The sequence below is a fragment of the Bipolaris victoriae genome, assembly GCF_000527765.1.
Source record: "Bipolaris victoriae FI3 unplaced genomic scaffold scaffold_19, whole genome shotgun sequence".
NCBI lineage: Eukaryota > Fungi > Ascomycota > Dothideomycetes > Pleosporales > Pleosporaceae > Bipolaris > Bipolaris victoriae.
Window position 1 is genome coordinate 133421 of NW_014575373.1, and position 26429 is coordinate 159849.

A 26429-nucleotide genomic window follows, 5' to 3' on the forward strand; every position below is an offset into this window, starting at 1 on the left:
AATGTTTCCGCAGATTACCCCTGGGGAAACGGGAAATGAATATAGAGTTTCTGATTCAGTGAGCGATGATTCTCATCGCTCGACTACAAACTCAATCGCATCGACACCAGTAGAGCTGAGAAATTAGAGAGAAATACTATGATAATATGACTTGAATCGTTTATTTAAACTACCTTCCTCGCTGTCAAAGCATTAGTAGAGATTCATGCTTCCCAAGATGCAAAATACCTATCGAATCCCCAAATACTCCTACAAAATCGTACTACAAGTATCCAGGCTTACCAGGCACAATCCCAAAACACGACCCACCCCTCCCGAGTATCTTTTGTAAATCCTCAGCAATCGCATCTGGCCTCTCGTGCGCCGCAAAATGACCACCTTTTGTCATGAACGCTCTCGTACACTGTGGGTCCTAGAGAACGGCAGGAGAGCAAAAAAAAGGAATACTAGTATCAATTCCCTGAGAAGCGATGAATTTAACCAAAAAAATCATACTTAGAGTCTTTGCACACAACCTAGCCACACCCCTAAGCTCCCTCAGGAAAAATGCACAACCCCCTAACCCACCCCACTCGCCCTCCTCTCCCTTTCCAGCACCTCGGCCATCAGATGATGCCCCCGCGCCTCATAATAAATCCGCACATAGGCATTCAGCCCCGCACTTAACTGTACCAAATAAACCAACCAACCCCACATCACATCACACTTCATCCTCACCTCCACACAATAGCCCCCCCCCCCCCCCATGCATCCACTTCCCACACGGCTTTTCTCGTAGAGATGCACGTGAGCACTAGCAACAGTTCTATCTACAAAAAAAGAAAAGCGCGCGTGAGAGAAAGAGGGGGGGGGGGGATGGAGTCGAGTAAAGGGAGGAGGTTTTTGTGACTTTGAGGAAAGACCCAAACTAGCTGTGGCAGAAGAGGAGGGGTATGGTGTTTGTATTGGTACTTTTCTTGTGGAGAAAATGTATGTCTATATCTCTGAAGCCTTTAGCTTGGACTTTCCTTCGGTAGTTGGGTAGTTTATTCATCTGGGCTTCTGCTTTGCGCCAGTCAAATGCTGTTTCCCAGTGCTTTGCTAGATGTTTTATGTCGGATAGTGGTGACCCGTATGGCTATTGGTCCGGCATATCAAGCTCATCTAGAAAGTTGGCATCTGATAATTTTCTTTTCAATTTTTCCATGGTCGCATCGAAGACGGATATGGTGCATGGTTCAGGATCTGATTCCATCATGGACGAAGGCTATACTGTTGGAGTCGTTTCTTTGGAAGACGAGCCGTTATTCACATATACGATAGTGAAGCAACGATGTATTTGTTAATCGGATTCAAAAGCTGAACGAAGCTATCTTTCAACGATAATCCAACTCGTTATCGTCTGAAAGATGACAGCACTCCGTCACTGAGATTGGCAGTGAGAAGATGACGGACGGCAGGTATCGACTTATTGATTTCGCCAAGGGATCCATGAATGGCCAGGCACAACCTTATACTCCAACAAGATGCTTTCTTCGGTAATATCTCCTTTTGGGAATTCTGTAAAACTTGTATTCATACAGTATTCAATATTGTAGTGCTGATAATCCAATGATGTGTAGTCAGTTTCGGTATAAGCCATGAAGCCGTATGACGTAGCGCGGCCTGTCTTGGAGCTCGTAGATGAGAAGGCTGTACAAAATATCTTCACATCACGATGCAGCAGAACTCGATGGAAGTTTGTGATGTTGAAATGATGTGAACTCTAATTTCGTATACTGGTTTAAGCGATGAACATACACGCCTCGTTTGAGACCGGATTCCACGGCGGCGATCGACTAGACCGAATGTGGTACAGCTGATCGCCGCTGTGGATTCTCTTACCATTCCTCCACCGCCAAAACCAGGATGGACCCGCCAAAATGAATTCAGGGATCCTCGACGGTAACCTGCTATGCTAAATAGAGTACAGTCTCGCCCTAGAATCATCCCGACAGCCCGTAAACAGCTAAGAAGAGGGGTGCAGCTTTAGCTACATATCGGCACAGCTGCCCGCTGTTAGCTGAAGCAAGAGAGATTCTAGCGTTCGTCGCATGACATTTCTCCAGCCAAAGAAGTACATTTCCAACACCGCGTTAAAGATTGGACGGATGGTAGTATGTACTCTTTGAAGCCAATGAGATTGACTGCCGTCGTGCATGAGAAGCCGTCAGAAGCAATTTTAATATGCAGCTAGAGCTGCAACAACTCAGCTTCGTGGCACATGTAAAGATGAGCTGGCGTACCCTTCTGTAGTACAATGTAGGCGAGATAAAGGACCATGGTACATGAAGAATAGGCGACACCGCACATCGATTTTCGGTGCTCGGAATGAGTCGGAATAGCTCGGAATGCCCCAACTTGCGGTTGTGAGACGCGCGCCAATCATGAGTTACGGACCACGACCTGCTATCATGGCATGACTGCCTGCTTCGTTCTCGAACCACTTTTCCGATATAACAAAGGCGAATTGCCTCTTGCATTCCATCGATATCACGTCGCCTGTTAAAGAGCGAAACTGTCTTATCCGTGATCAGCCCCAATGGCATCCACGGTCGATACTGCGAGGAGCGGACATGCGATCGCAAGCGAAGCACTCGAAGCCGCAAAACAACGGTTTGCAAAGAGAAACCCAACAAGCCTCAAGTTGCACGAAGAAGCAAGCAAAAAGCTACCAGGTGGCAACACACGAAGTGTACTCCACACGGCACCATTTCCAATCTTTCTCAAGAACGGCAAAGGGTATCAGGTCACTTCGGAAGACGGACATACCTATACGGACCTTGTCGGCGAATTCACGGCCGGGTTGTACGGACACTCGCATCCGGTCATCCAATCAGCACTGATTAATACCATCAATACTGTCGGACTCAATCTAGGAGGTACAACTACGCTGGAAACAAGACATGCTGCGTTGATATGTGAGCGGTACAAGCTGGACCTTATCCGTTTTACAAATTCCGGTACGGAGGCGAACTTGCATGCCATTCAGGGCGCACGGCGCTTTACAGGAAAGAAAAAGGTTGTGGTGTTCTCCGGCGGATACCACGGCGGGTGCTATCTCTTCCCCGATAATCGTCCCGCAGAGAACTGTGTCGATAAGGACGATTGGATCGTTGCAGAGTTCAATGACATCGAGGACGCGAAGAGGAAGATTGAGGAGTCTGAAGATGTTGCCGCGGTATTGGTCGAGGGTATGCAAGGTCGAGGGCCATGTCTTGTCGGCACTCATGATTTCCTGCAGCAGGTCCAATCGTCGGCAAAGAAAGCGGGTGCCGTGTTCATTCTGGATGAGGTGCAAACAAGCCGTCTGGCACCGGGGGGACTGCAGGAGCTTGAAAGCTTGACGCCTGACATTACCACTTTAGGTAAATTCCTGGGTGGCGGGATCACGTTCGGCGCCTTTGGAGGACGAGCAGACGTCATGCGGGTTTATGATCCGCGAGAGAAGAATTCGCTAGGACACTCGGGTACATTCAACAATAACACACTCGGCATGACTGCAGGGTATACTGGTTTGGCGCAAGTGTACACTGCTGAAGTGAGTCGTGAGTTTAACGTCATGGGCGATCGATTACGCCAGCGTCTCCAAAGCCTTTCACATGGTACGAAAATGACCGTCACCGGGCTAGGAACGATCCTGGGCATTCACTTCTTACACGACGGTAAAAAGGAATTGAAAAACTACCAGGATCGCCTCGAGGACTGTGACTTGAGCACGCTGTTTTGGATTGAGATGATGGAAGACGGCTTCTGGATCTCGCAGCGGGGGAGTCTTGCAGTGATATTGGGAACACCTTGGGAAGAGCTTGAAAAGTTTGTTAACAGTGTTGAGAAATTTCTGCAGAGACACGCAAGTCTATTGGAGGTACGGATGGTCGGGGGAGAGAGTAGGCTGTAATCAGACACGTACGTGTATCTATCCAAGGTATTAGTGAAGCAGATATACGCAAGTGTGCGGCGGGATGCTATGTTCTGGATGGTTGATCATACGATGGCAATGCATGCTACAGGGCGCTTGCGAACAAGACCAATAACATACACTGATAGTAGATCTGACCGCTACTCTGAGAGTTTGATGGCGCAGGATATGGTGACTGCCGCTGCAACATTGAATCTTGGACTGTTGCTGAGTATCTGCAATCTTGTTTCCTATGCACAGCCCGTCTCATGCTTGGCTTCTCTAGCATCTTGATTGACACAGAACCAATGCTTGTCTCAACACCAAGACACTGTACGCGAAGAGATCGAAATACAGACGTTGCGATTGGAGAAGCCAGGCGTCAAGCTTTCAGCACGTACAAGTCATTGCCGGGTGCCACGGCCATAAGCTGAGCTCAGCACAGCGGACCAACGTCTACGTCTTCCCCCACATGTATTGTGGGGTCGGGGCTCCGGGAGCCAGACCTGGAATGCTGCTGGTGGCGAGTAAGGAAGAGACGGCATGCCATGGCCAAAAGGTGGAGAAGGCAAAGTCAATGAAGCCGAGCAGCGGTGGCTGTTTCGAGGCTGCGTCACGGGGCACAGTCATGGGCACCAATCGCAATTCACAGTCCGCGACTGCTTGCCAAGGCGCTAGCCGGACCTGGAAAAGTACGTACACAGCAAGTCGTGTGCTCACATTGCGGTCTCGACTGGCCACACGACAAAAAAACGCTCAGCTTGTTGAAATCAGCTGCTTGTGGTGCCATGGATTCCCGAGCAATTGGTTTGCCCTGTAAGCCACACGCACGCAAAATGCCTCCCATCCCTGGTACGCGTTGAGCCGGGGCCTGCGTAAGCCTTTATTGTCCTAAAGCAGTACCTCTAGTTGGTAGTAGAGACTAGCAATCAGGGTCCAGCTGACGGGGCATGGCGCTCCGAGGGGAGGGGGTACTTGGAAAATGCCATGGAGTGTTACGTTGGCGTGTAAACCCTTTTCGAAATCTGAATTCAACGTTGTATCAATTCAACGTCATTTTGAGCATTCCCGCAAGACACACCGCCCACCCCTGTAAACTTAACGCTAACTGTGTCTGTGGTACCGCAGAGTAGCACCTGCATGCTTGGGGGGGAGACGGCGACTAAACGTGAAAAAAGGAAGCTTAAATAAAGCTGTGGTTGTTCCCCCAGACGCCAATTGCTTTTCTTTTCCTTTCTTTCCCATCCGCCAGAAGAAAGGGCTCTCTCTCTCAACCGGCAAACATGCAGGACCTTGCTCCAGATCTGAATGCATCCTTTTCGAGCATTGTACCACAGCCAGCTGCTATGCTCACCGAAACATACATGCACGGTCTCGCCGTCACCCTCGGCCTTCTCCTCTTCCCCGTCATCACCGCCTTCTACGTCCACAAGGACTACTGTGCCTTCCTATCCCTCGGCCCTGGCGGCACTCCCGCAACACCCCTAGGCTACCTCAAAATCAAGCTCCTCTCGCTCATCTGCCTGCGGGATCCGCGGCGTCCCATTCCCATTCCACCACACTACCGGCCGCAGAGAGGCTACTTTATCGAAGACGCACTGCCGCACCGCACCGGCCATAAGCCAGAGATCCGCGGCATAGCTCCGCAGCGCCAGCAAACGCAGATTAGCACAAAGGAAATCTACGCAAAGCTTGTACTCAAGATCAAGGAGCTCGCGAGCGATCCCTGCAACAGGCTCACGGAGCGAACCAGTTGCTTCGAGAAGCACAGCACCGGCCTCTTCACCAGCATCCCCATTACCAGGACCTGTGGAGGCGAGATATGCCATGCACACCCGAGCGACGGTTCCATGCACCTGACGCTGCACCCGGCTGACGCGAATCTCATCATGGCTCACGGGTGGGGCGAGCGCCATCCGTTGGCGCGGGGTGGGTGGTGCAGAAAGTTTGTCCCTCGCGAGTTCATGCTCGTCTACGCGCCCAGAGACGACGAGGAGGTCGAGATTGTAACCAAGATTGTTGCAGCCAGTATCTGGTGGGTCAGCGGTATCAATGTCAGTGGGGACGCCGAAGGTCCGAGAAGGAAGAGCGCAGACGTGGCGGCTATCGGTAGGGAGATGCAGGGAGACCAGTGCTGGACTTGTAGGATGAACACGTGTGGGGGTAACAAGGTTGAGCAAATGGCGAGCGATGCTTGAGGGAGCGTGGAAGGCTGCTTCCGAGGGCTTGCGCAGGGACAGATTGATTGAATTGGTACGGGATTTTTTGGCGCGTTTAAGCATGGCGTCTGGGATTTATTGATTATCGGGATATGCAGTGTACGACACATGGGCGGGACTTGTTATTCAGAATGCTCGAGCGTGTTTGTTGGTCTTTTCATTCTTATTTTGTAAATCTGTCTCATTGATGAACCGGGCTTTTGTATCGGGATACGTTGCTGGCCTTGCAGACACACGTCGTCCACAGTATATTCTTGTAGTCATACCCTACTTTCCACCTTGCCTCATCCATGTCTCGAATTCCTTCCTCTTTCCTTTTACATCCCAGAATCCCCTCCTGCCTTCGCTGTTCCCACCAATGCCTGCATCCAGACCGAGAAAGGCATACGGGTCGCCCTCGCTCAAAACCTCCTCACCCTCCCTCGTGTAGCGACCCTCGCTTTGCTGCCCTTGTCGTGACATCTGACCCGCCCATTGTGCGTAGTGTATTGGCTTCAGCGGCGCAAAGGAAATGACGATGCCGAGGGAGAGGAGTAGGATGGAGGTGAGGAGCTCAATCGAGATGTCGAGGGGTAAGGGCGTGTTTGTGAATGTTGCTGTATGTTCGTGGGTCGAGTAGACACTTGGCAGCGTCAGTGCATGTGAGCGAATAGATCCGAATAATTATATATATATGTCTCTGGTTTTGTAGATGGGCGGGTAAGCTGTGTGCGACTTACGCATGTGTAAGCAAGAGCACGCCGATGCCATTCAGCGCTGTCCCTAAGATGGCCATTGCAAAGCTCCGTGGGGTTGCCTGACGCCTGTTGAGATCGAGAATGAGCGTAAGAGATGGACCGAAGCGGGTGTGTAGTTTTGATGGCCGAGACGCTGCTGTTTGTACTGTGCAGGTAGAGATGGGGGCTGCGGGGTGGTGGAGGTTGGTTTCGGTGATGTTGACAGGATGAGCTTCAGTTTTCCTCGGCGGACCCTGGCGGCCTACTAGGTGATAGTACACAACCTTACTATGGCATGCACATGCTTTACTCTTTCCAGCCACCAATACCCCCCAACAACAAAATTATGTGTATAAGCTGTAAGATGCAAGATTTGGTAATGCCTCAATCATCCTACCATATCTTCTTGTCAGGCTACGCGCCCGACTGTATCTGCATACCTACGTCACATCAGGTAGCCGCGCAAAAATGGCACCAGTTAACAGTAGTAATTACTGGATTCAACATGGCAGTCATAGTAATCGCGCAGAAAAACTCCACAAGTGGTTGTGGCTGAGCTCGGAGATGTGTGCGGTGATGCGATCTCCGACAACATGTCCGCATCGATCTCCGCATGGCAAAGCACAGCGACTTTTTGAGGTAACAACCAAGGTATAATAAAGCAGCCAAATAATTCATATTCCTATAATTTCCAAAAGCCTCATCACTTGATCTTTTCAAACAATTATCAGTCCACATTCATCACCCTATCAATACCATCTCAGTCATCTCAAGCATGGCCAACCTACCAGCATCTAATTCTACAAAGTCCCTCGACATTCTGATAGTAGGTGCCGGAGTAGCTGGTCCAGTTCTGGCTCTCCTTCTGCAACGCTCCAACCCCGACCACAACATCACAGTCATAGAACGTTGGCCCAGTCTCCGCACCGGCGGCCAGCAACTCGACCTCACAGCCCAATGCATCCCCATCATGCGTCGCCTAGGACTCCTCGAAGAACTCCGCCAATACTGCGTCAACGAAACAGGAATGGAGCTCATCGACCTCCACGGCAAAAGTCTCATGAAATTCGGCGTCACAAAAGCCGGCGACAAAGGCGGCACCTTCGAACTTACCAACGAATTCGAATTCATGCGCGGCGACTTTGTAAAAATGATGTACACAGCCAGTCTCGCAGACCGACAAACTCTAACCACCAAAGGCCATACAAGCGGTAGCCTAACCTACCTCTTCAACACAACCCTCACTGCCATATCCCAAGACAACACCACCCCAGATCTAGCAACCGCCACCTTCTCCACCAGCGAAACGAGATCCTACAACCTTATCGTCGCAGCCGACGGCCAAAACTCACGCACCCGCCGCCTCGTCTTCGGCGAAGCAGTCAACACCTCCGCCTACACCTCCCTAAACACCCACGCCGCCTTCTTCCCCATCCCACGATCACCCAACGAAACCAGTCTCGCTCGCATGTACTCTAGCCCCGAAAACCGGCTCACCATGACACGTTCCGGCGACCGCCCAGAAACGCAAGTGTACCTTATCCAAATGGCAAATGCACACCGCACGCCTGTCTTGAAAGCAGCGCAAAAGTTGCCAGTGAAGGAGCAAAAGAAGGTGTGGGCGGAGCTGTATCGCGATGCGGGATGGGAGTGTGAGCGTTTTGTGCGTGAGTTGGATGGTGCAGAGGACTTTTATGCTACGGAGATTGTGCAGGTGAAGATGCCGGGGAGGCAGTTGTATTCGGGTCGAGTGGTGTTGCTCGGTGATGCTGGGTACTGTCCCTCGCCCTTTACGGGAATGGGGACTACACTCGCGCTAATTGGCGCGTATGTGCTTGTGGGTGAGTTGGGAAAGCATGCGGGCGATGTGGGTGCGGCGCTTAGGGCGTATGAGGAGGAGATGAAGGAGCCGGTTGAGGAGAATCAGAAGTTGGGGGCTTTGGCTAATGGGGGGAAGGGCATGTTTCCTCGGTCTGCGTGGGGGATTTGGGCTGTGAATACTGTGCTGTGGACTATGGCTGTGTTGAGGGTGGATAAGGTACTAGGGATGCTGGCGGGTTTGGTGCCAGAGGGGAAGGGCAGTGTGTGGAAGGTGCCGGAGTATCCTGGTATGAATATGGATGCACTATAGGCGAACTGTGTTACGCACTGGACTGGAGTTAAGTCTCATGTTTTTTTTTGTAGCATTAGAAGAACATAGACGAGTCAAATAGATTTTCTTTGGTTTCATAATCATAAGGTCATTCGTATAAACAACTCATCTCGGTAAGAGATATCTAATACGTTCCCTCCCTCTTCTCATACTTCTCTCCCTCCACAACCGCCACATCTCCAAGTCCACTCCAAATCTCCGCATCAACCTGAACTTCCAATCCACCAATCTTGGTCGCTCCAGCATCCAATCCCCAAAGCGACACGCCCAGATAATTCGACCCCTTGTAGTTCAAAATGCCCTCAGGAACAGGGAACTTCGTCTGCGGTCCCACATTATTAACGTATTTGCCATACTGCCATCCATTAACGTAGAGTTGAACACGGTAAGCAGGGACGCTGCTTCCAGCAGACGAAGACGTAGCGTTGGTAAAGGTAAAGCTGAGAGGCACGTCGTAGCCGGATGGGACGTCGAGTTCGAACTCTGTAGCGAAGAAGCCGACACCGGGGGCACTGATACCGTCGGTGACGGGGCCAGCAGAGGGCTTCCAATCGAGATCTGAGGCGGAGAGAGCACCGGGGAGATGAAGACCTTGTCTCTCTACGAACAAGCCGCCTTCGTTGAGTGGGCCGCGTGAAATATCGCGGTAGTCTTCTCCGCCTAGGTTACCGGTGAGTTTCCAGGTCACATCCGAAGCATCGTGGCCTGAGAGCTTGTAGTCGAGGATACCACGTGGGTTCTTCATTGTTTCGGTGCCGATGGTCCAGTTTTCGTCGAGACCCTGGTTGTCGATTACAACGGTGATGGTGTATTTTGTTCCGGCGGTTAGCTTGGGGAGTGTAAAGGTCGAGTTGCCGTTCATGGCGGCGTCGTAACCGCGCCAGGATCCAAGGAATTGCGTGCCGATCCAGGCGGAGGACCCGAATGCTGAGCCACCTTGAGTCGAGAGTTGCAGGGTTGTCTCGTTGCCGGTGGCTGTGAAGGTGCCGCGGTAGAGGAGGGTGCCGGTGTGGTAGCCGTAGTCGGAGCTGTACAGCGAGACGGGGGTGGTTAGTCGACGGAGAGAGTTGTATGTCTTCTTGAGGTCTGCGACTGTCCATTTGCTGTCGTCGTATCCGGGCTGAATTTCAGGAAGAGAGTCGATGTACTTCCACTCAAGTTCGCTCAGCTTGGGAATGCTGATGTTAGGCTTGGGAAGGTCAATGGTCGCAGTGAAAGTACCCTTCTTGGAAGTTTCAAAAGAAACGTCCTTGCCGTTGAAAGTCAACTTGGAAAGGCCAGCAGGAACACCGCCAATGATTTCGATAGGGGTGGTGGCATTCACATCGCCGGTCAGGGCGAGAACGTCGCCAGTGACCTTGGCCGTACGCATCAGATAGCCTGCCTTGAGAATGACAGGGTTTGAAGCGTCATGCGGAGCTTGGTCAATCGACCAATACTTGAAAGCCTCGTTACGTTCTTTGAAATCCCGTCAGCAAAACCCCCATATATGTCGCTTCATCCAAGAAACTTACCAAGCATGTAGACGTAAATGGGGCTCTCAGTTCCCAACTTGACAACCTTTCTCGTAGCATCGGCCTTGAAGCTCAGCAGTGTGTGACCGCGAGTGGCTACGCTCTTGACATCGCCTTCAATAACCTCAAGCCCAGTAGTTTCGACAGAAAGCTCGTGAGTTTCTCCTGGACCACCATACACAACCAGAACAGTCTTGTCTTCGTACTTATGCCAGGTAAAGATCTCAGCAGTCGAATAAGCAATATTCGTACCACCAATATCGTAGTCGGCAACATGGACCTTTGCGTCACGTCCGTTCAGCGTGAGCGAAGTACCATTGAGCTGTGGCACAGTAATGTTTCCAAAGGCTTGCGTCGAGATCTTGAGCTGGTAGCTCGTAGTCGCCAGCGAATTATACTTGGCATGTCTCAAGAAGTAAAAGCTAGTCTTGTTGCCGTGCGCAGGGGTAACGCTGAGATCACTCGTGGTAGTCCATGCCGAGGTCGAAGCAGCACCGCGCGAAGCAGTCAGGTATTCAGGGCTGACTTTCCAAAAGTTTGCCTGGAGTTTGAGCTCAGAGTACTTTTCACGCTTGACTTGGCGGTCTTCTTCAATCGGTGCGGCGTAGTCGTACGATGTGTAGCCTCCTGGGTGACCCAAGTTTCCCCAGTTGGTACCGCCAAAGGTCATGTATAGGTTCAGGATGGTGACGCCGAAGCTGTAGAGCTGCTTGTAGAAAACGCGGTTGAACTCTGCTCCGACTAGAATTCCGCACTTGTCGAAACCTGGGCCGCCCCACTGCGAAATGTTAGATAATACTAGTAGTATCTTGATGCTTGCAGACTTACAGGGTCAAAACTGCCTGACTGGAACTCAATGATTGAGTAAGGAGTGGTCGGACTTTGCTGCTGGTGCAGCTGTTGCCAATTTGTCGGCAAGTTGTTGTCAGGCCATCTGGTAGGATTGGCACAATCGAAGCCAAGAGGGTATCCGTCGTGTCCATAGATATCGACTGCCGCAGGAGTACCAGGAGCGTTGTATCCCTTTGGAGATGCGTCGTTGCTGATAAGCGGCACAACGATGCTGGCATTGCGGATCTGATCCTCGACATAGGTCATGTAGACTGGATCGGGAAACGGCTTGATTGCGCTTGTTGCCTGAGTGTACTCGTTCTCTGGCTGAATCAGAATGATTGGTCCTCCATTCGTGATTTGTGCTTTGGCAATCGTGGCGCCAATGTTCTTCATATAACTAGGCATTATCAGTATCAAATATTGCAAATAGTTCATCATCCACATACTTGTCAGTCGCCGCCAAAAAGTCTGGTGCACGAGTTCTCAGCGTGCCATTGATACGCTGGATCCACCCGGGAAAGCCTCCACCAGAAGCTTCGGCATTGATGTAAGGACCTGGTCTAGCAAGAAGGTAAATTCCCGCTTCTTGTGCCGCGTCGAAAAAAGGCTGGAGACTGAACACGCCTTCCTCACGGTACACACCCGGTTTGCCTTCTAGCAGCGCCCAGTCGACATAGAAGGACACGCCATTGAACCCCAGCGCCTTGATCTTCTGGAAGATATCAAGGTACAAATCCGGAACTGGCAGTCTGAACGGATGGACTTCGCCCGAGTACAAGAAGATGCGTTCGCCATTGACAAACAGCGAGTCTTTATCCCAGGTAACCTATGCGTCAAAGTCAATATCTCCCAATTGCCACACACATTCGATTTCCCATTTTTTTGATCTTAGACTTACGATATCCTGCAACGGTCCCCTCTTATACGGCTTGATAAAGTCCGTCGGCGACGTATACCCGACAGCCCTCGCTGCACCCTCTACAGCAAGACATCCCAGCGCAATCGCGCCCCCAGCAAAGCCTTTCATTCTTTTCTACTCTGTACTGTTGCCCAGCAGAAAAGTCGAAATAAATGACAGAAAAGCTAGGTCTGCGCAAAACACAAGGACAGCAGGAAAGGAAAAGGGCGATGGTAACCCCAGTATTAATATATATAGTAGTACGCAAACTCAATTACACCATCCATACTAGTACTACTTATTCGGATCTATGAACTATTCCGCACCAACGGACCGACGCGGCATCGTACATGGATTGTCGGCGCGCGTTTTTTTTTCGCGTGATTGTTCCTGTAACTGCATAAGTACAACATGTCAGGGCGTGGAAGAAGCGGCACAATGACACCATGGTACATGAGGTTCCATCGCCTACAATACATACCCCAGTCGCCTCTTTCCCCGCTCTCTCTCTCTCTCTCTCTCTCTCTCGCCTTGTCGTACGAAGAAAACGGGACCGGGAAACCGGTCAAATTTGCTGAGCGCCAAAGATGTCGATTCTTATTCTTACATCTATTTTTTTCTCCAATGCCAATATAGTAAATGCACAAGTGATTGCGCTCGGGGGGGATTGCAAGTGTCATCATTCAACTTAACCATCCATCAACGTACTACTTCAAAACATAAACAAAATCTTCCCTCTCTCTCCACCTTTCCCCCGTCACCGGCCGGAACTCGAAAATCGCGAATCCCTTCCCATGTTTACCCTTCCCCTTCCCTCCCCGCCTCCTCCTCCTCCGCCGCCGCTCAATTTCCCACCAATATCCTCAAGCACACACCCCCCAGGAACCGGGCGGGAAAGTTACACACCCGATGCAACCTACGCATGCACGCACGCCCCCCCCCCCCCCATTTCACACGGCTTAACTTCCCCTCCCCGCTTTTTAGCGCAAGCTTGAATAAAAAGGCTTGAGGTAAACCGGGGTGGTTGGGGTTAGGGATGGGCGGTAAAGGTAAGGTACAACACCGTTTACTACCCGTTTTAGGTAGGGTATCCGACTTTTTAGTGTCGGAACGGAGGGGATAGACCGTACACAGTAGGGTTGCGTGATATGACGTCGGTATTATGGGTATGGGTTACGAATGGGTACGGGTTACGAGGTAGGATTTTTGCGAGTAAAAGTACCGAGGTAACATTGTTTTGATATTCTATAATTTGTGTGTTTTTGTCTACTTGGCGAATTTGGAGGAGTGCGGGGTATATAAAAAGACAAAGTAGTCGTTGAAGAGAAAAAAAAAACGGCGCAATGTCAAAAAAAGCATATAAAACTATTTGCACTTCCATATGCTCTACTTCCCTCCCCCCCCCTTCCCCGTTGTTGGCCAGAAATGCGATTCACGAATTGCCCCCCGTCAGCCAAAACAAGATGGGAGAAAAAAAAAACACATGCAACCGACGAATGCTCAAGCTAGGCTCTGAACGCCCCATCTACCTCGGAGATGCTTTAAATGCGATAAACGATTGTCAAGAAAGAAAACAGAAAAAAAAATTCAAGCTTGCAATCGCATCACAGGTGTGTGTATGTTGTTCCTCCTAATCAAAAAACACCAGATGTATGTCCCATGGTCTCGACAAAAAAAAGGGTTCCACAACGACGGAATTATGTCGCTTGGAGAAGAAGAAATTTATATACAATGGAAAAAGAGATGTCGCCCAACTATACGCCGAAGCTTTTGCTGGGCGACCGATAGTTGATCATTCAACGCCAGTATCTATCCCCGGATGCGTCCGTCTCGTCTCTTTGTACAGCTCATGACTGCTGGTATTGGTAAGTGGGTACAGAGCCACTTGGCGGGTAAAAAGCTGTGTTGGTGTTGTTGCTATCATAAGTGGAGGGCTCGACGCCCATTGTCCAGTTCGACGTCGTGTCATAAAGTGCTGCATCGCCCAACATGAGTGTGCCAAAAGCAGTAGAGTTGTTAAATGTTTGCGCGCCCCCAGCTTCTATCGCTGCTCTAGCTGCATTCATATTAGCTGACCCTGGCAAGGGCCAACCAGCGTATGTAGCCTCTATGGGAATAGGCGGTGCGTGTGTGAAATGATTCGGGCCAGGCTCAAACCCACCCCTCGCCGTCGACATGTTGGTTTGGGGAACAGAGTTACTTACGTACGGGTATGTGGCCGTTGGTTGCGAGGGGTGTCCTCGGTATTGTGGCGTAGAGTCTGGGTGGTAAACATAAGTGTTCGTCTGGGGACCATAGGTGGGAGCCTGCGTCGTTGGAGGCGTTCGGATTTCATGCTGATTCACAGGCGTAAAGGCGTTTGTGACTGTATCCTGTTGATTTGGCGTGTTGTCAAATGTGCCTTCCTTCTCAGGTTTGACAGCAGCAGACGTGCGCGGCGACGTCTGCTCGGCAGAATCGTCATCGTGCGATAACCTGGTGTCGGCCAAGTCAATGTCCCTGGTAGACCAGTTACTGTAGTCATCGACCGTCTTGCCAAATTGCTTGTGCATCCTCTCAAACAATTGCGCGTAGTCTTTCAGTCCGCCCCCACCAACGCCATCGCTATTGTTACTTTTGGGCGAGTCGCTAACTGAACCACCACAGTCCCTATACTTTTTCTTTTCGCGCCGGTAGTACCGTTGCCACTCAGCCAGTTCGCAGAGCCATGAGCGAGCCATCTTGAAGCGTTTAAGGATACGGAACAGGAAGCCGTTTGCAATGTCGTGAGCTCTGGGCTCGAGGCGTGATGAAAGCATGCTATCAGGGTCCATGTTGGGAAAGTAGTGACAGTAAATGGCTACCACTGTTAGTAGAACTCTAGTAAAAGTGAAGCATAAACTTACTGCATATACCAACAGCGAAGCAAGCAAATGCCACCGTAGGTGTCTGCACCGAGTCACTGTGAACTCTGGTAGTCCCGATGGTATGTAGCAATTGGGTAAAGTCGCTGCAGGCCCGTGCGCAGTCCTTGGCTTGGTTGATCCAATACTCGGGGTCAGGAGGAGGCTCGTCAATGAGTGGTTCGTCTAGAGGACCGCGAGGGTGTGTCAAAGTCCATGGTGACGTGGGCATGTATTCTCTGTAGAGCCAAACAAAGCATAGCGTGTACATGGCATGTATCGAAACATACTTTCCAGGGTTGTTGTAGATCCGGTCCTCGGTATTCTCTGCAGTTAGTTGGAGATGGTCAGGCAAGTCACGCTTCAATTGTTTGAGCTTGTCTTCGAGTTTCTTGAACGTCGTGGTGGAATGCCATGGTGCGTTTTTGCCCTCTTGCCTGTCATTTGTTAGCGCCGCTAATGCTTAGTCGGAAGATACGATGACATACCGCCGTCCACTATTACACGACCACCGAACCACTTCGCCAAAAACAATGACGACTTTTATGTACCATGTGAGTTCGGCCTCGTGTTCACCAATCTCCCACTTTCCCCCATCTAGCTGAGGAGCTCGATCCCCATTCTGCTCATTGCGATGCTGTCGAGCCAGTGCGTCCCACTCTGCTCTCCGCTTGGCGTACGCAGCATCGTCCTCGCCTAGCAGTCTTGTCCGCGCTTTGCGTCCATAGTTGAATGCGCCGTCACTGCAAACAAGCTGGGTCCTTTGAAAGTGCTCAGGTCCCAGCATTGGCGGTCGGTCTTCTCCCCAGCTGAGATACGAGTCCATGAGGCAACAGCTCCAAAAAGTGCGGCGTTGAGTCTCGCGGAGAATGAATTGATCCTTTTCGGATAAGCGGCTCTCGCCTTCTCTTAACGCAGCCGGCTGACCCTTTTGGTCGACATCGAGATGCGGATACCCCAGGACAATTGCACACCTAATGGCAGTTCCAATTTTGATCCAGCCCTCTCGGCCTTGCAGTGCCGTCCATTCATAGTAGCCCAGCATGAGAAGTGTCTGGATCTTCTCTAGGGTTGGGGTGCCAAAGATTTCAGCACCCATTTGGGTGCGCGTAGCCTGGGCATAGAATTCGGCAGTCTTGATGGGGTCATTTTCGGTCTGCTGGACAAGCTTGTCATGGAAACGGGCTGTGTGGGTGAGAAAGGCCAGGAGTAAAGGTGGGTATGGCTGATGGAGCTGAGATTGTGTTTGTGTCTTGGCATCAGTCGAGTTGGCCAAAGGCTGCAGCTGCTGCACGGCACTCAAAAAGGTTCTCTTGTGCAAAAAGGGAAAGTCAATGGAGAAGTGCTTTTCGTAAATGTCAAACTGGGCGGGGTGAGTAAGAATACAGGTGGGGGATGGCGGCGCGCATTTACCAGCTCTTCCCAGACCTGGGCAGTAAGGATAGGCGACTGAAGGGCATCTTCAAAGGTGCCAAGACCTTCTATTGGACGCTGTGCGCCAGCCGCCGTGGTGGCTAGAAGCTTGCGACGCTTCTTTGGTGGAGCCTTGTGGAAGGTCAGTACTAGAAGCGTGTTGCACATGGACGGGCAGGTGGTAACGAGGCCAGTAGGTCATCGAGGTCTACACTGCCGTGACTTACTTACATCAAAGTCTGCGGTGCTGTCGCGTCGCGGTGGCGCCGAAGTGGTTGCGACAGCAGCGTGGTCCCAGATGCAGTCGCGCTTGGTGTTTGCGCAGGCTTTGCAGGTGGTACCTTGACCAGCATTTTCACACTTGGTCTTACTTCGGCGACATCTGGCACATGCAATTTGTGAGCGCATGCCTCTTTTCGCGGAGGGTTCAGCACTACCGCTGGTGGCATCAAGGGGGCCTGGAGTTTGCTGTGGAGATGCCTTGACTGTGGATGGGGAGCGCTGGGTCAATGGTGAGTGCTGCTGCTGCTGCTGCGGTTGTTGTTGTTGTTGTTGTTGTTGTTGTTGTTGTTGTTGTTGTTGTTGTTGTTGATGGTGGTGAGGCTGTTGGCGTTGGTGGTGCTGGTGCTGGGCGGGCGGCGATTGTGGCGGACGAAGTGGTTGATGTTGAGCGTAAACAGGCAGTGCAGTTAGCCGCGGTGCATTCTCACCAGTCATGAGAGGAGGCAATGGGCGAACAGCAGGGTAAACTGGGGGTGGTTGGACAGAGCAGAGCGCGCCTTGGTAATGCGTCGTCGGAACAAGCTTTTTTGGTGATGGTGGATGTAACAGTCGAGTCCTGGGGAGGCTGACTGGCGGGGTGGTGGACAGCGAGGGGCGGCGGCGCAGACGCGTTGCTAGTCGTCTGATTGTCGTCTGTCGCAGCTGCTATCGCCGTCGCTGGCTGGTCGGGGGGGCAATTGTGCACAGCACGCGCGGGCCGGACAAGGCCAGATGCAGGGCTGCTGGGCTGGTGCTGGGGGAGGGGGCGGATCCCAGAGGAAGCGAAGACGATCAGGGCCAGACAGCAGCAAAAGGCGCAGCAAGAAGTGCAGAGTCGGGGCGCGTTGGGAGCACTTCAGTCGTCTGCACGAGGGCAGCGTGTACAGACAGGCAGGCTGGGGGGCAGTCTGGCCTCGGATCGTGGGGTTCCAGAGTGATGGTGGTGGTGGTGGTGGTGGTGGTGGGAGTGCTGGGCTGGTCGTGGAGCTGCGGGCCTGACGGGTATTGAATTCATCGATTATGATTGCCCTATCGACGGGGCGCGGGCAACGGGGCAACTTGGCGTCGCCCGTCCTTTAAGCGATGCCTCCCGTCCACCGTCCGCCTTTCGTTGTCTGCCGCGCTGCCGTAAGACGTTATGCTTGTCATGCTTGCTGATACGTCATGGCCCCCCGACCAGCACACGGCCTGGCCTAGCTTAGCCATGGCGGATATCGACTTGGACGGCGGCCCGCCAAGAAGCCGTCGACTTACCGATCGCGGCTGTTGTCGCTGTCCGTATCGCTTGTCTGTGTCTGTGTCATGTCTGTCTGTCTGGATGGATGGATGGATGGATGGATGGATGGATTGGATGCTCGTGCTGGCTGTCGCATTGACTCGACACGTGGGCTGGCGTCCGACTTTCACATGACATGAGCCTCTCGGCCCTGTCTTCCCCATTGAGCGCCCTGCGCATACTCGACACCCAGTCCATGGTACCTATACTATGTACATAAATAAATACAGTATCATCTCAGACTGCCGTTGCGTCTGACAGACAGGCTGATGAGTTGTCGCGCGCCGTCCTTCCGCGGAGTGCTACGATAGCAATCCACTGCTCCGTGCGGACATGGCCATGGTCTCTGCCGGGCCTCGCATGACCCCATGTGGAATTGGCCCTGCACACGAGGGGGTGGTGCCAAGCATTCCACCCTACCCATCCAGCCATAGCAAGCCCACCATGGCCTCGTCGTGTATGCGCGGGGAACGTTTGGGCCCCTCTTCGCTGCCGCGTAGCGGGCCATGTCGTGCATACGCATGCGTCCGGACTCTCAGCCTGGCCAGCGTGAGATTCTGCGCTGCCCATGCTGCCACACTTGCCTACGCTGCATCTTGCTCAATCCGTCTGTCCACCTGCCCACCTGGCCCCCTCCCCCCAGGCGCACAACCACTCCCACCTCCCCGCTTACCGCGACTGTCGACAGAGGTGACACCTGTGCATCTGCCTCCCTCGCCCATCTGAGGCTTCGCGACATAACCACACCTGCATATGTCTCTGATACGTCCGTCATATACCGTGCCACACCAGAGTGGAGAGCATTGCGTGATTATTCTTCCAATCGCCATTCCCCGACCTACTCTAATTGCCTAGATGCGTCCACCCGCCCACGTGCTCCCGTTCCCTACTCGCGCCTGCATTCGCATCCCATCAACCACCTCGCCCCTCTTACCACTTTTCAACCCCCGGCCTAAGGTCCATTTCCCACGTAAAGTTGGTCTTGGGCTGCGTGTGCAACCACCAGTAATCATTCGCAATCTGCACATCACCCTCCCCATTAGCCCTGCATTGCCCGTTTCCGACATTGCTCGCGAGAAAGAAAGAAAAAAAGGCAGAAAAAGCAAAAAAGGGTAAGAGATAAACACTTACCGCGTCGGCATTCAACTTTGCCTCAGCAGGCATGTCCTTGAGCCATTCCTTGGTCCTCGGAATGTCAATCACTCCATCAATAATCGCATGCGCAACATGCACCCCCTGCGGTCCAAACTCGCGCGCCAGGCTCTGACTGAGCGCCCGCAGCGCCCACTTGCCCGTCGAGAAAGATGCCATTTGCGCATTGCTCTTCACCGATGCTGTCGCCCCCGTGAAGATGAGCGACGGCGGGTGCTCTGACTGCTGCTGCACACCCTTGAGCAGCAGAGGCAGGAACGACTGGCTGAACAGAATCCCCCCCATTGCGCTAACCCCCAGGCTGGCCTGGAAAACATCCGCCCCAACCTCCAGGAACGGCTTCCGAAGAAACCCACCAGATGCGTTAAAGATGGCGGCTGCTGCCCCCACATCTGCTCCGAATTCTTCCTTGATCTTCGCAACCGCATCCCCCAGGCTGCCAGCGTCTGACACGTCAGTGCTGATGCCAATCGCCTTACCCCCCTTGGAGTTTATTTCTTGTGCCAGGCCTTCATAGTTCTCCGGCTTGCGCGCAAGCAGCACTACAGGGTACTTGGCGGAGAACTTGCGGGCTATGGATGCCCCGGTTCCAGGCCCGACGCCAGCAACAACTGTAATCAGTCTCGAGGTCATGATGTATGATGTAATGTGATTTGAGAAAAGGACAATGTGATGTCGGAGCAAGAAGAAAGAACAGACAATTTTATATCTTGTTCACTATTCACTATCAAGAGCTCACGATTACCGCCTTATAACAGCAACCAGAGATACTAATCAGAAGTATATGTTTACCAATCCACCAGTGGCATCATATCACACTCGGATTGCATAAACGCCGATTCACTGAGGGGAAGGTACGTCATGATTAATAAGCACATCTCCCTCCGATATGCACATCCATCCACCTACACAAACACATGGAGACTTGGGCAAACCCTTAATGGTCATAACTTCGTGCTTGTAAATGCTATGCTTTTGTTACGCTAACCATGTCCTCGTCACTAGCACTGCCACCATGTTCCTAGGCCCTTCCGGCCCTGCCGACCTGTATCATCTCACCAGTAGGTTTCTCGTCACTCCTCAACACTGGCCAGCTCGTCCCGTCAGCCTTGACAAGAGTCATCTCGAGCTTGGTCCCAAGGATCCGGAACTTGCTCTCTTCCGGTTTGATCGTCGAGAATAGGGGAAACTCGGTTTGGTAGCGCTTACTGTCGCTAGTAGGCAGGTCAAGTTTCACACTCGACGGCTGGAATTCAACGCTTGCAGTGGCCTTGTCAATCTTCTTGAGGTACAGAGAGGCGACCACTGAAGTCGCCGTTTGGTAGTAGTCGTGTCTGTGACGTTGTCAGCAGTCATCCTGGAGCACCATCAAAAAGCACACTCACCGGACTGTATCCAGCTTCTCCTCACCCTCCTTCTTCTTGCCACTGCCAACAAACAGGTGCCTGTCCTTTGTCTTGCAGCCTTCAATGTTCATAAACTGGTCAAACTCCAACACTCTCCTCTTGCAACAACTCCAACCCTTGCTACCTTCGTGGAAGATTGGCGCGCCAGGATGATGTACGCAACTCTCCCCCTGCCTATCACCTCCCTTGTGTACAGCACCGCATCCTTTCCTCCTGCATGTCATGCCCTCCTTCACCGCTATGCTTGGGTCGTCGTCTTCGGACTCTGGGGGTGGGGCAGGCGAGGCTGTGGGCTTGGGCGCAGCTTGTGCAGTAGGTACTCGGGGCGCAGGCGGCGGAAGAGACTCGTCGAGCGATCCTAGATTGACTGCTGTGCCATTGGGTACATCGGGCGTCTCAACAGGCTCGGGCGCAGGTGTGTCGTCTACATCGGAATGTTTGCCCTTTGTGCAAGGCTCGATTGCGAGGAATTCATCAAACGTCAGGACGCGAGGCTTGCAGCATTTCCAGCCTGGATTGCCATGAATCAGTCCATCTGGTCCAATTCAAAGGCGTCGCCTCATGCTGACCTACCTTTCTGCCCCTCGTGGAAGACTGGTGGGCCTGGGTGGTAGACGCACTCTTCATTCTCGTCCTCGTACGTCTTGCCGCACCCTTTGTGAACGCACTTTTTCGCCATGTCAAAGATTCTCAAAATCGCAAAACCGAGTGTGTAATGGACGTCGAGTGCGCGCTCTTTACGTTGGTGTCGTGAACCCCAGATGTTCACCTCGCGCGTCGGAATATTCTGGAACGTTGCACCCCATCATGTCATAGGTTGGGGTCCAAGCGCGGACCTTGCTTCTACGTCGACGAGGCGTCCCCGTTTGGTGCTCGGCCAAGGCGCAACCAAGCTTTGCATTTCTTCCATCTGGGGTCCGACGACTGTTGCTGGATGCTTCTCGGTCGCTTTGCTTCGCGCCGCAGCTGCCCACCATGTTGCGCGCTACCTCTCGCTTACTCGCCTGCCGCATCACCTTCTTCACCCGAACCCCATGCAGCCTTTGTGATGATGCGAAAGCGGTTGTTCATAATGTAAAGGCAAAGCGGCCGCTCGAGTACCACGAGATCAATGTCATGGAACAGGGCCAGGACAAGTGGAAAGGCTTGTACGAGTTTGATACTCCGGTGGTAAGCCAACCTGGACCATCTCTGTCTATATATGCTTTCCTGAAGAGTACCTGAATGTTCGACTAGATCCACATCGACAAGGCTGGATCTCAAGAAACTTCAGCGTCATCGCTTAAACTCATGCATCGCTTCAAGGAAGGAGATGTGATGAAACTGATGGATCAGGCTGAGCGAGCTTGAGACTGCACTACCACAACCTAATCGTTTCTGGACGCGCTTTGCTCCCTTTTCAGTCTCTTCTGATATCATTAAAAGTCCATTTCTCACATCCAATATTACATGAGCTTTTTGATGCAGCCATTACACAGATCACGAGACTCGCTTGGAGTGTAGCGGTGAGGCGTATAGTGGAGAACATACAACCCTCAGACAGCCTCGCCACTTCTCATCATACATAATCTGGCATTTCATTGGCATAGTCGGCTGAACGCAGTTGAATACGAGCAAAGAAAACATACTCGCATGTTTGCCATGCACTGTCTTCCTCTGGCGTTGGTTAATGAGTGCGTCAGGCCAGCATGGTGACAGCACCGACAATATCGAAGAGCAAGGAAAACATGAACAGTTTTAGTTGTTTGATCAAACGATATACATCCCAAGACTCCATCACCAGTAATTCAAAGATGCGAATTGATGTACATAGCAAAAAGAATATAAGATATGGCAAGGCCGTTACCCGCCTCTCTCCCCCAACTATCCGGTGTTAAATCCACTAGCGTGCATACATCTCATGTCTGTCAGGACGAAATACTCCTCTTGGAGACGAACAAGAAGGAAAAGTAATTCGATATTTATGTGGATATTTCAATGCTAGGTCCTGTGTCATCAAATTATGTTACTCGAGTGTCTCCTCTTTACAAATATTTTCCTTCCCCACTGATCCTTTTGAATAAGAACGGTAAATGGGCTTGTAGCCACCAGCTATGTGAACGGTGTACTAGTCAGAGTCTTACACTAGCTGCATTCAGCTGCATTAATGAGGCGACTGTCTTCTGTATCAATGGAAACGTTATGAGCATTTGATACTATCGGAGACGTACTTAGTGTCTTTCTGGCACTTGTAGCAATATAATATCCTTTTGATTGTAGATTATATATTCACGGTCGTGTCTTCATTACCTTGGAAGTCATTAATTAAGGTCGAAACATATGATATTATGCAAGGCCAAGTAATTGCCTCGATGCATGCAACTAATGTTACACAGGAAAAGCAAGCATCAAAGGCTCGGGCCGACCCCGCATAATCATGCTGCACCAATCCCCACACCCGCTCTACGAGCATCTACTCTCAAATGAATTTAATCAACTACTTGTCGTGATATACCCATATACCTTGAAGAGTCCACGTCAATCTCTTCTAACGAGACCAAACTCAAGTTTACACAAAGAGAACTGCCTTGAAAGTAGATATGGGTAGTGGATAGTATGCAGCAGCATACGCACTCCCCTCACATAAGTAACGATCATCGAGTGTCAGAAAAAGCAGATGCATGTTACATATATGTGCATACCTTGCATATGTATACACCGGATGTTGAAGTCATGTGTCTATATTCAATTGGCCATGAGAATCTTCATACCGAAGCAGTGGTTTTTCTATGTCTAAATCGTCTATATAAACCCCTTCTCCCTGACTCCTTGGAATCAATCATCAAACTCAAGCTTCTTCTTCATCTACACAAACCACAACACTTCCACTCAACCCCATTCCCGATTTTCCAACACCAACCTCCTTCATCATGTCTGACTACACCGGCCCTGGAATCTACACCATCTCTCCTTTCCACGCCCCTGAGATGGAGCTCGACATCTGGAAAGGCGAAAAGAAGGAAGGCACCCAAGTCAAGCTCTAGTACATCATCCCTTTACCATACCCATCCTGTTTATCCTGTGTTTCGAAAACTATCCGACTAACAGGTTTACAGCAAGAAAGTCCCAAATGCATCAAACCACCAATTCCAGATTGTCTGCGCTGGAGGCGTCGGCGGTAACCCCGAAAAGGGCGACCGCGAGTACTTTATCATTCCCGTCAACTCTGGTCTCTACATGACTGCTCACGGTACTACAAATTACAATCCTGCTGTCAGCAACTAGAAAGTTGAAGCACTAACACGAAATCCATAGACACGAGCAAGGTAGTCACCACTCAGCTCCTTCCCCCCAAGGACTCCTCAATCCGCTGGAAGCTTGCACATGCCGGAAATGGCGCCTACTAGTACGTGTCTTGTTCTTTTCTCTCTCTCGGATTCGGGGCTGCGCTAATCTTGATACAGCATCAACCACGTGGATGGCAAGAAGCAGCTCAACGTCCGTGGCGGAGCCAAAGAGGAAGGAACGGAACTCATCACGTATCAGATGGCGACAGCTCCCAACTGCCAGTTCATTCTCAGGGCGGCAGCATAGAGACGCTATCAAGGCTGTGTGCTATCGCCGATTACTAGTGTTCAGAGCGGTTTGAGTTGCCAGTTATGTAGTGTTGGTGTGCTGCGCGGCACTGCCATGTGTCATCTCCTGGCTAAGAGAAACGACTTTTAGATCGGGATACCTTTCAACACTCTTTGGTGATTGAGCTTAGTCGCTTTAAAATATCTGGATAAATAGCAATAGAACAGGCCACTAGAGTTGCTTCTCATAAACGACCTTTGTGATGCACCATACAGTCGTAACGCGATCACTTGTCCCCAGCATTTGCACACCATACATGAATGCTTCTGACAAGCTATAGCCTAGACTTGAAGTTCTGCATTAACTAGCGCTCCAACTTTTCTCATGTGTATGCAAATACCCTGGCTATTGCGTGAACATTACGCACTGCAGCGGCACGCTTCTTCTACATATGCAGTGTAACGTTACCACCGGAGATCGATTTGGTGAACCAGCTCTTGCCGACGTTTCGCTCTTCGACTTCGCTTTGTGTATTCACGTATTTCTCTCCGACACGACCGTGGTGATGGAGATTTTGAACGGCTCGAAGCAAACACACATGACTAGACAAAGATTGATGTGCTTTCAACAAACAGCAAACACGATCAAAACCAAGCCCAACCAATTATACATCACCCTAAATCAAGCTTCTTCGCCCCCAGCCCTCATCCACCTTCCGGCTTACCTTATCTGGTCTCCCCACGGAGCCGCATCCTTCTACCGCGGTGTGTGGGGGTAAAATATGTGGGGAAGCTTGCTCCACCCCCCATGCTACCCCTCCCTACGCATACACACCTACAAACAAGCTATGACGAAGCTACCCTCTCTCCGCCTCACACCTCTACCATGCCTCCTCCTCCTTAAAAAACAATTCCCAATCATCAACAACTTCAATTCCTCCCCCTTACACAAACCCAGTTTCTTCTTCTCAACAAGAAAAATGAACACCCTCCAAGAAGCAAGCAGAATATACAAGGCCCTCCAAAAGCCCAGTCCGACGTTCGGAGGATGGCAGGTTTGTTTAATCTCTTCCCTAGTAGTTTACTTTAACTCAACAACCACCATAGCGAATAGATACTAAGAAGATGAATGTCAGATGCTCCCAGGTACCAATCTCGCCCGCTCAATCGCCCGCTCAGGCGTCGATTGGATCTGCGTCGACACGGAACACGGCAACATATCCGATAGCGAAATGCACGAGGCTGTCACTGCTATTGCGCTTGCAGGCGTAAGTCCGCTTGTAAGAATTGCTTCGAATGAGGCGTGGATGGTGAAGCGTAAGTTCCCATCCATCTCCCTATTCCCAAAACATATGAAACCCCCAAACATGTGTGATTTTTCCAATCCCACAAAGAAGATAAAAGTAAAAGGAAACCTTGAGACGGGCAAATCAAACCTGGTATGCACGAATAGCTGATAGTAAGAGGGAGAAAACAGGCGCCCTCGATTCCGGCGCACACGGCATAATCGTCCCCCTCATCTACACCGTCGACGATGCAAAACGCCTCGTTTCATCTGCAAAGTTTCCTCCACAAGGTACACGCGGATTTGGATCACCGCTGCCAACACAGTGTTTCGGAAACGAAGCAATGTCGTATTATCTGCAACATGCGAATTCGTTCAGTCTCCCCTGCCCCTTTCCTTTGCCCATCCAACCCCATAAAACACCGCGAGACATCAACATTTCCCCTTACGATTCAAATTACTGATTTTAGAGGGAAAAAAAAGAACGCTAGTAACTATTGTCCAAATCGAAACCGCACCCGCCCTCGAACACGTCCGCGAAATCGCAGCTATACCGGGCGTCGACGTCCTTCTCATCGGCCCCTTCGATCTAGGAAATAACATCGGACACCCTATTCTCACGGGAGAAATCGCACCAGAGCTCAACGCGGCGATTGAGAAGATCAAAGATGCTGCGCATGCCGAAGGGAAAAAAGTGGCTATTTATTGTAATTCGGGTGAGGATGCGAGAATGTATGCGCAGAGGGGGTTCGATATGATGAGTGTTTTGACGGATCAGATTGGGATTACGGGGGCTTTTCAGAGGAGTCTTGGGGTGGCGAGGGGGGAGGTCGAGGGGAGTGGGGGGGATGGAAAGGTTAAGGGGTATGATGGGAGGTAAGGATGAGCTTTGGCTGTAATGGTATTTCGATTGTGTGCATCTTTTTGAAGAGTTGAGGAGATTTCAAC

The 26429-nt window shown here is 51.3% G+C and overlaps 13 protein-coding genes across 13 annotated transcripts; 7 read left to right on the plus strand and 6 right to left on the minus strand.

Annotated features, from left to right (window-relative positions):
• Nucleotides 1–907: 907 nt before the first annotated feature.
• Nucleotides 908–1114, minus strand: COCVIDRAFT_92017 (hypothetical protein; the record flags this gene model as incomplete). The annotated part of the gene is made up of 1 exon (XM_014703882.1): nt 908–1114. A coding segment is annotated over one exon (207 nt), but the record flags the coding sequence as incomplete, so codon positions are not given.
• Nucleotides 1115–2560: 1446 nt separating this feature from the next.
• On the plus strand, nt 2561–3919 carry COCVIDRAFT_91924 (hypothetical protein; the record flags this gene model as incomplete). The annotated part of the gene is made up of 1 exon (XM_014703883.1): nt 2561–3919. One exon carries the CDS (start codon nt 2561–2563, stop codon nt 3917–3919), a length of 1359 nt encoding a protein of 452 aa, XP_014559369.1.
• Nucleotides 3920–5202: 1283 nt separating this feature from the next.
• COCVIDRAFT_92078 (hypothetical protein) lies at nt 5203–6117 on the plus strand (the record flags this gene model as incomplete). Its single annotated transcript, XM_014703884.1, has 1 exon — nt 5203–6117. One exon carries the CDS (start codon nt 5203–5205, stop codon nt 6115–6117), a length of 915 nt encoding a protein of 304 aa, XP_014559370.1.
• Nucleotides 6118–6405: 288 nt separating this feature from the next.
• Nucleotides 6406–6913, minus strand: COCVIDRAFT_92050 (hypothetical protein; the record flags this gene model as incomplete). Its single annotated transcript, XM_014703885.1, has 2 exons — nt 6406–6760; nt 6858–6913. 2 exons carry the CDS (start codon nt 6911–6913, stop codon nt 6406–6408), a joined length of 411 nt encoding a protein of 136 aa, XP_014559371.1.
• Nucleotides 6914–7824: 911 nt separating this feature from the next.
• Nucleotides 7825–8985, plus strand: COCVIDRAFT_92205 (hypothetical protein; the record flags this gene model as incomplete). The annotated part of the gene is made up of 1 exon (XM_014703886.1): nt 7825–8985. One exon carries the CDS (start codon nt 7825–7827, stop codon nt 8983–8985), a length of 1161 nt encoding a protein of 386 aa, XP_014559372.1.
• Nucleotides 8986–9130: 145 nt separating this feature from the next.
• COCVIDRAFT_92095 (glycoside hydrolase family 35 protein) lies at nt 9131–12381 on the minus strand (the record flags this gene model as incomplete). Its single annotated transcript, XM_014703887.1, has 5 exons — nt 9131–10464; nt 10521–11298; nt 11349–11751; nt 11801–12180; nt 12253–12381. 5 exons carry the CDS (start codon nt 12379–12381, stop codon nt 9131–9133), a joined length of 3024 nt encoding a protein of 1007 aa, XP_014559373.1.
• A 1718-nt stretch (nt 12382–14099) lies between these two features.
• COCVIDRAFT_91868 (hypothetical protein) lies at nt 14100–17264 on the minus strand (the record flags this gene model as incomplete). Its single annotated transcript, XM_014703888.1, has 6 exons — nt 14100–15091; nt 15138–15571; nt 15623–16497; nt 16548–16679; nt 16779–17150; nt 17226–17264. 6 exons carry the CDS (start codon nt 17262–17264, stop codon nt 14100–14102), a joined length of 2844 nt encoding a protein of 947 aa, XP_014559374.1.
• A 1750-nt stretch (nt 17265–19014) lies between these two features.
• On the minus strand, nt 19015–19869 carry COCVIDRAFT_35402 (hypothetical protein; the record flags this gene model as incomplete). Its single annotated transcript, XM_014703889.1, has 2 exons — nt 19015–19104; nt 19216–19869. The coding sequence occupies 2 exons, from the start codon at nt 19867–19869 to the stop codon at nt 19015–19017; spliced, it is 744 nt and encodes a 247-aa protein (XP_014559375.1).
• Nucleotides 19870–20257: 388 nt separating this feature from the next.
• COCVIDRAFT_92030 (hypothetical protein) lies at nt 20258–21321 on the minus strand (the record flags this gene model as incomplete). The annotated part of the gene is made up of 3 exons (XM_014703890.1): nt 20258–20570; nt 20622–21153; nt 21216–21321. 3 exons carry the CDS (start codon nt 21319–21321, stop codon nt 20258–20260), a joined length of 951 nt encoding a protein of 316 aa, XP_014559376.1.
• A 296-nt stretch (nt 21322–21617) lies between these two features.
• COCVIDRAFT_92038 (hypothetical protein) lies at nt 21618–21992 on the plus strand (the record flags this gene model as incomplete). The annotated part of the gene is made up of 2 exons (XM_014703891.1): nt 21618–21812; nt 21879–21992. 2 exons carry the CDS (start codon nt 21618–21620, stop codon nt 21990–21992), a joined length of 309 nt encoding a protein of 102 aa, XP_014559377.1.
• Nucleotides 21993–22595: 603 nt separating this feature from the next.
• COCVIDRAFT_92108 (hypothetical protein) lies at nt 22596–22835 on the plus strand (the record flags this gene model as incomplete). Its single annotated transcript, XM_014703892.1, has 1 exon — nt 22596–22835. A coding segment is annotated over one exon (240 nt), but the record flags the coding sequence as incomplete, so codon positions are not given.
• Nucleotides 22836–23551: 716 nt separating this feature from the next.
• Nucleotides 23552–24215, plus strand: COCVIDRAFT_91994 (hypothetical protein; the record flags this gene model as incomplete). Its single annotated transcript, XM_014703893.1, has 4 exons — nt 23552–23664; nt 23738–23871; nt 23952–24027; nt 24086–24215. The coding sequence occupies 4 exons, from the start codon at nt 23552–23554 to the stop codon at nt 24213–24215; spliced, it is 453 nt and encodes a 150-aa protein (XP_014559379.1).
• A 961-nt stretch (nt 24216–25176) lies between these two features.
• On the plus strand, nt 25177–26361 carry COCVIDRAFT_91972 (hypothetical protein; the record flags this gene model as incomplete). The annotated part of the gene is made up of 4 exons (XM_014703894.1): nt 25177–25251; nt 25333–25513; nt 25674–25854; nt 25965–26361. 4 exons carry the CDS (start codon nt 25177–25179, stop codon nt 26359–26361), a joined length of 834 nt encoding a protein of 277 aa, XP_014559380.1.
• Nucleotides 26362–26429: the final 68 nt, after the last annotated feature.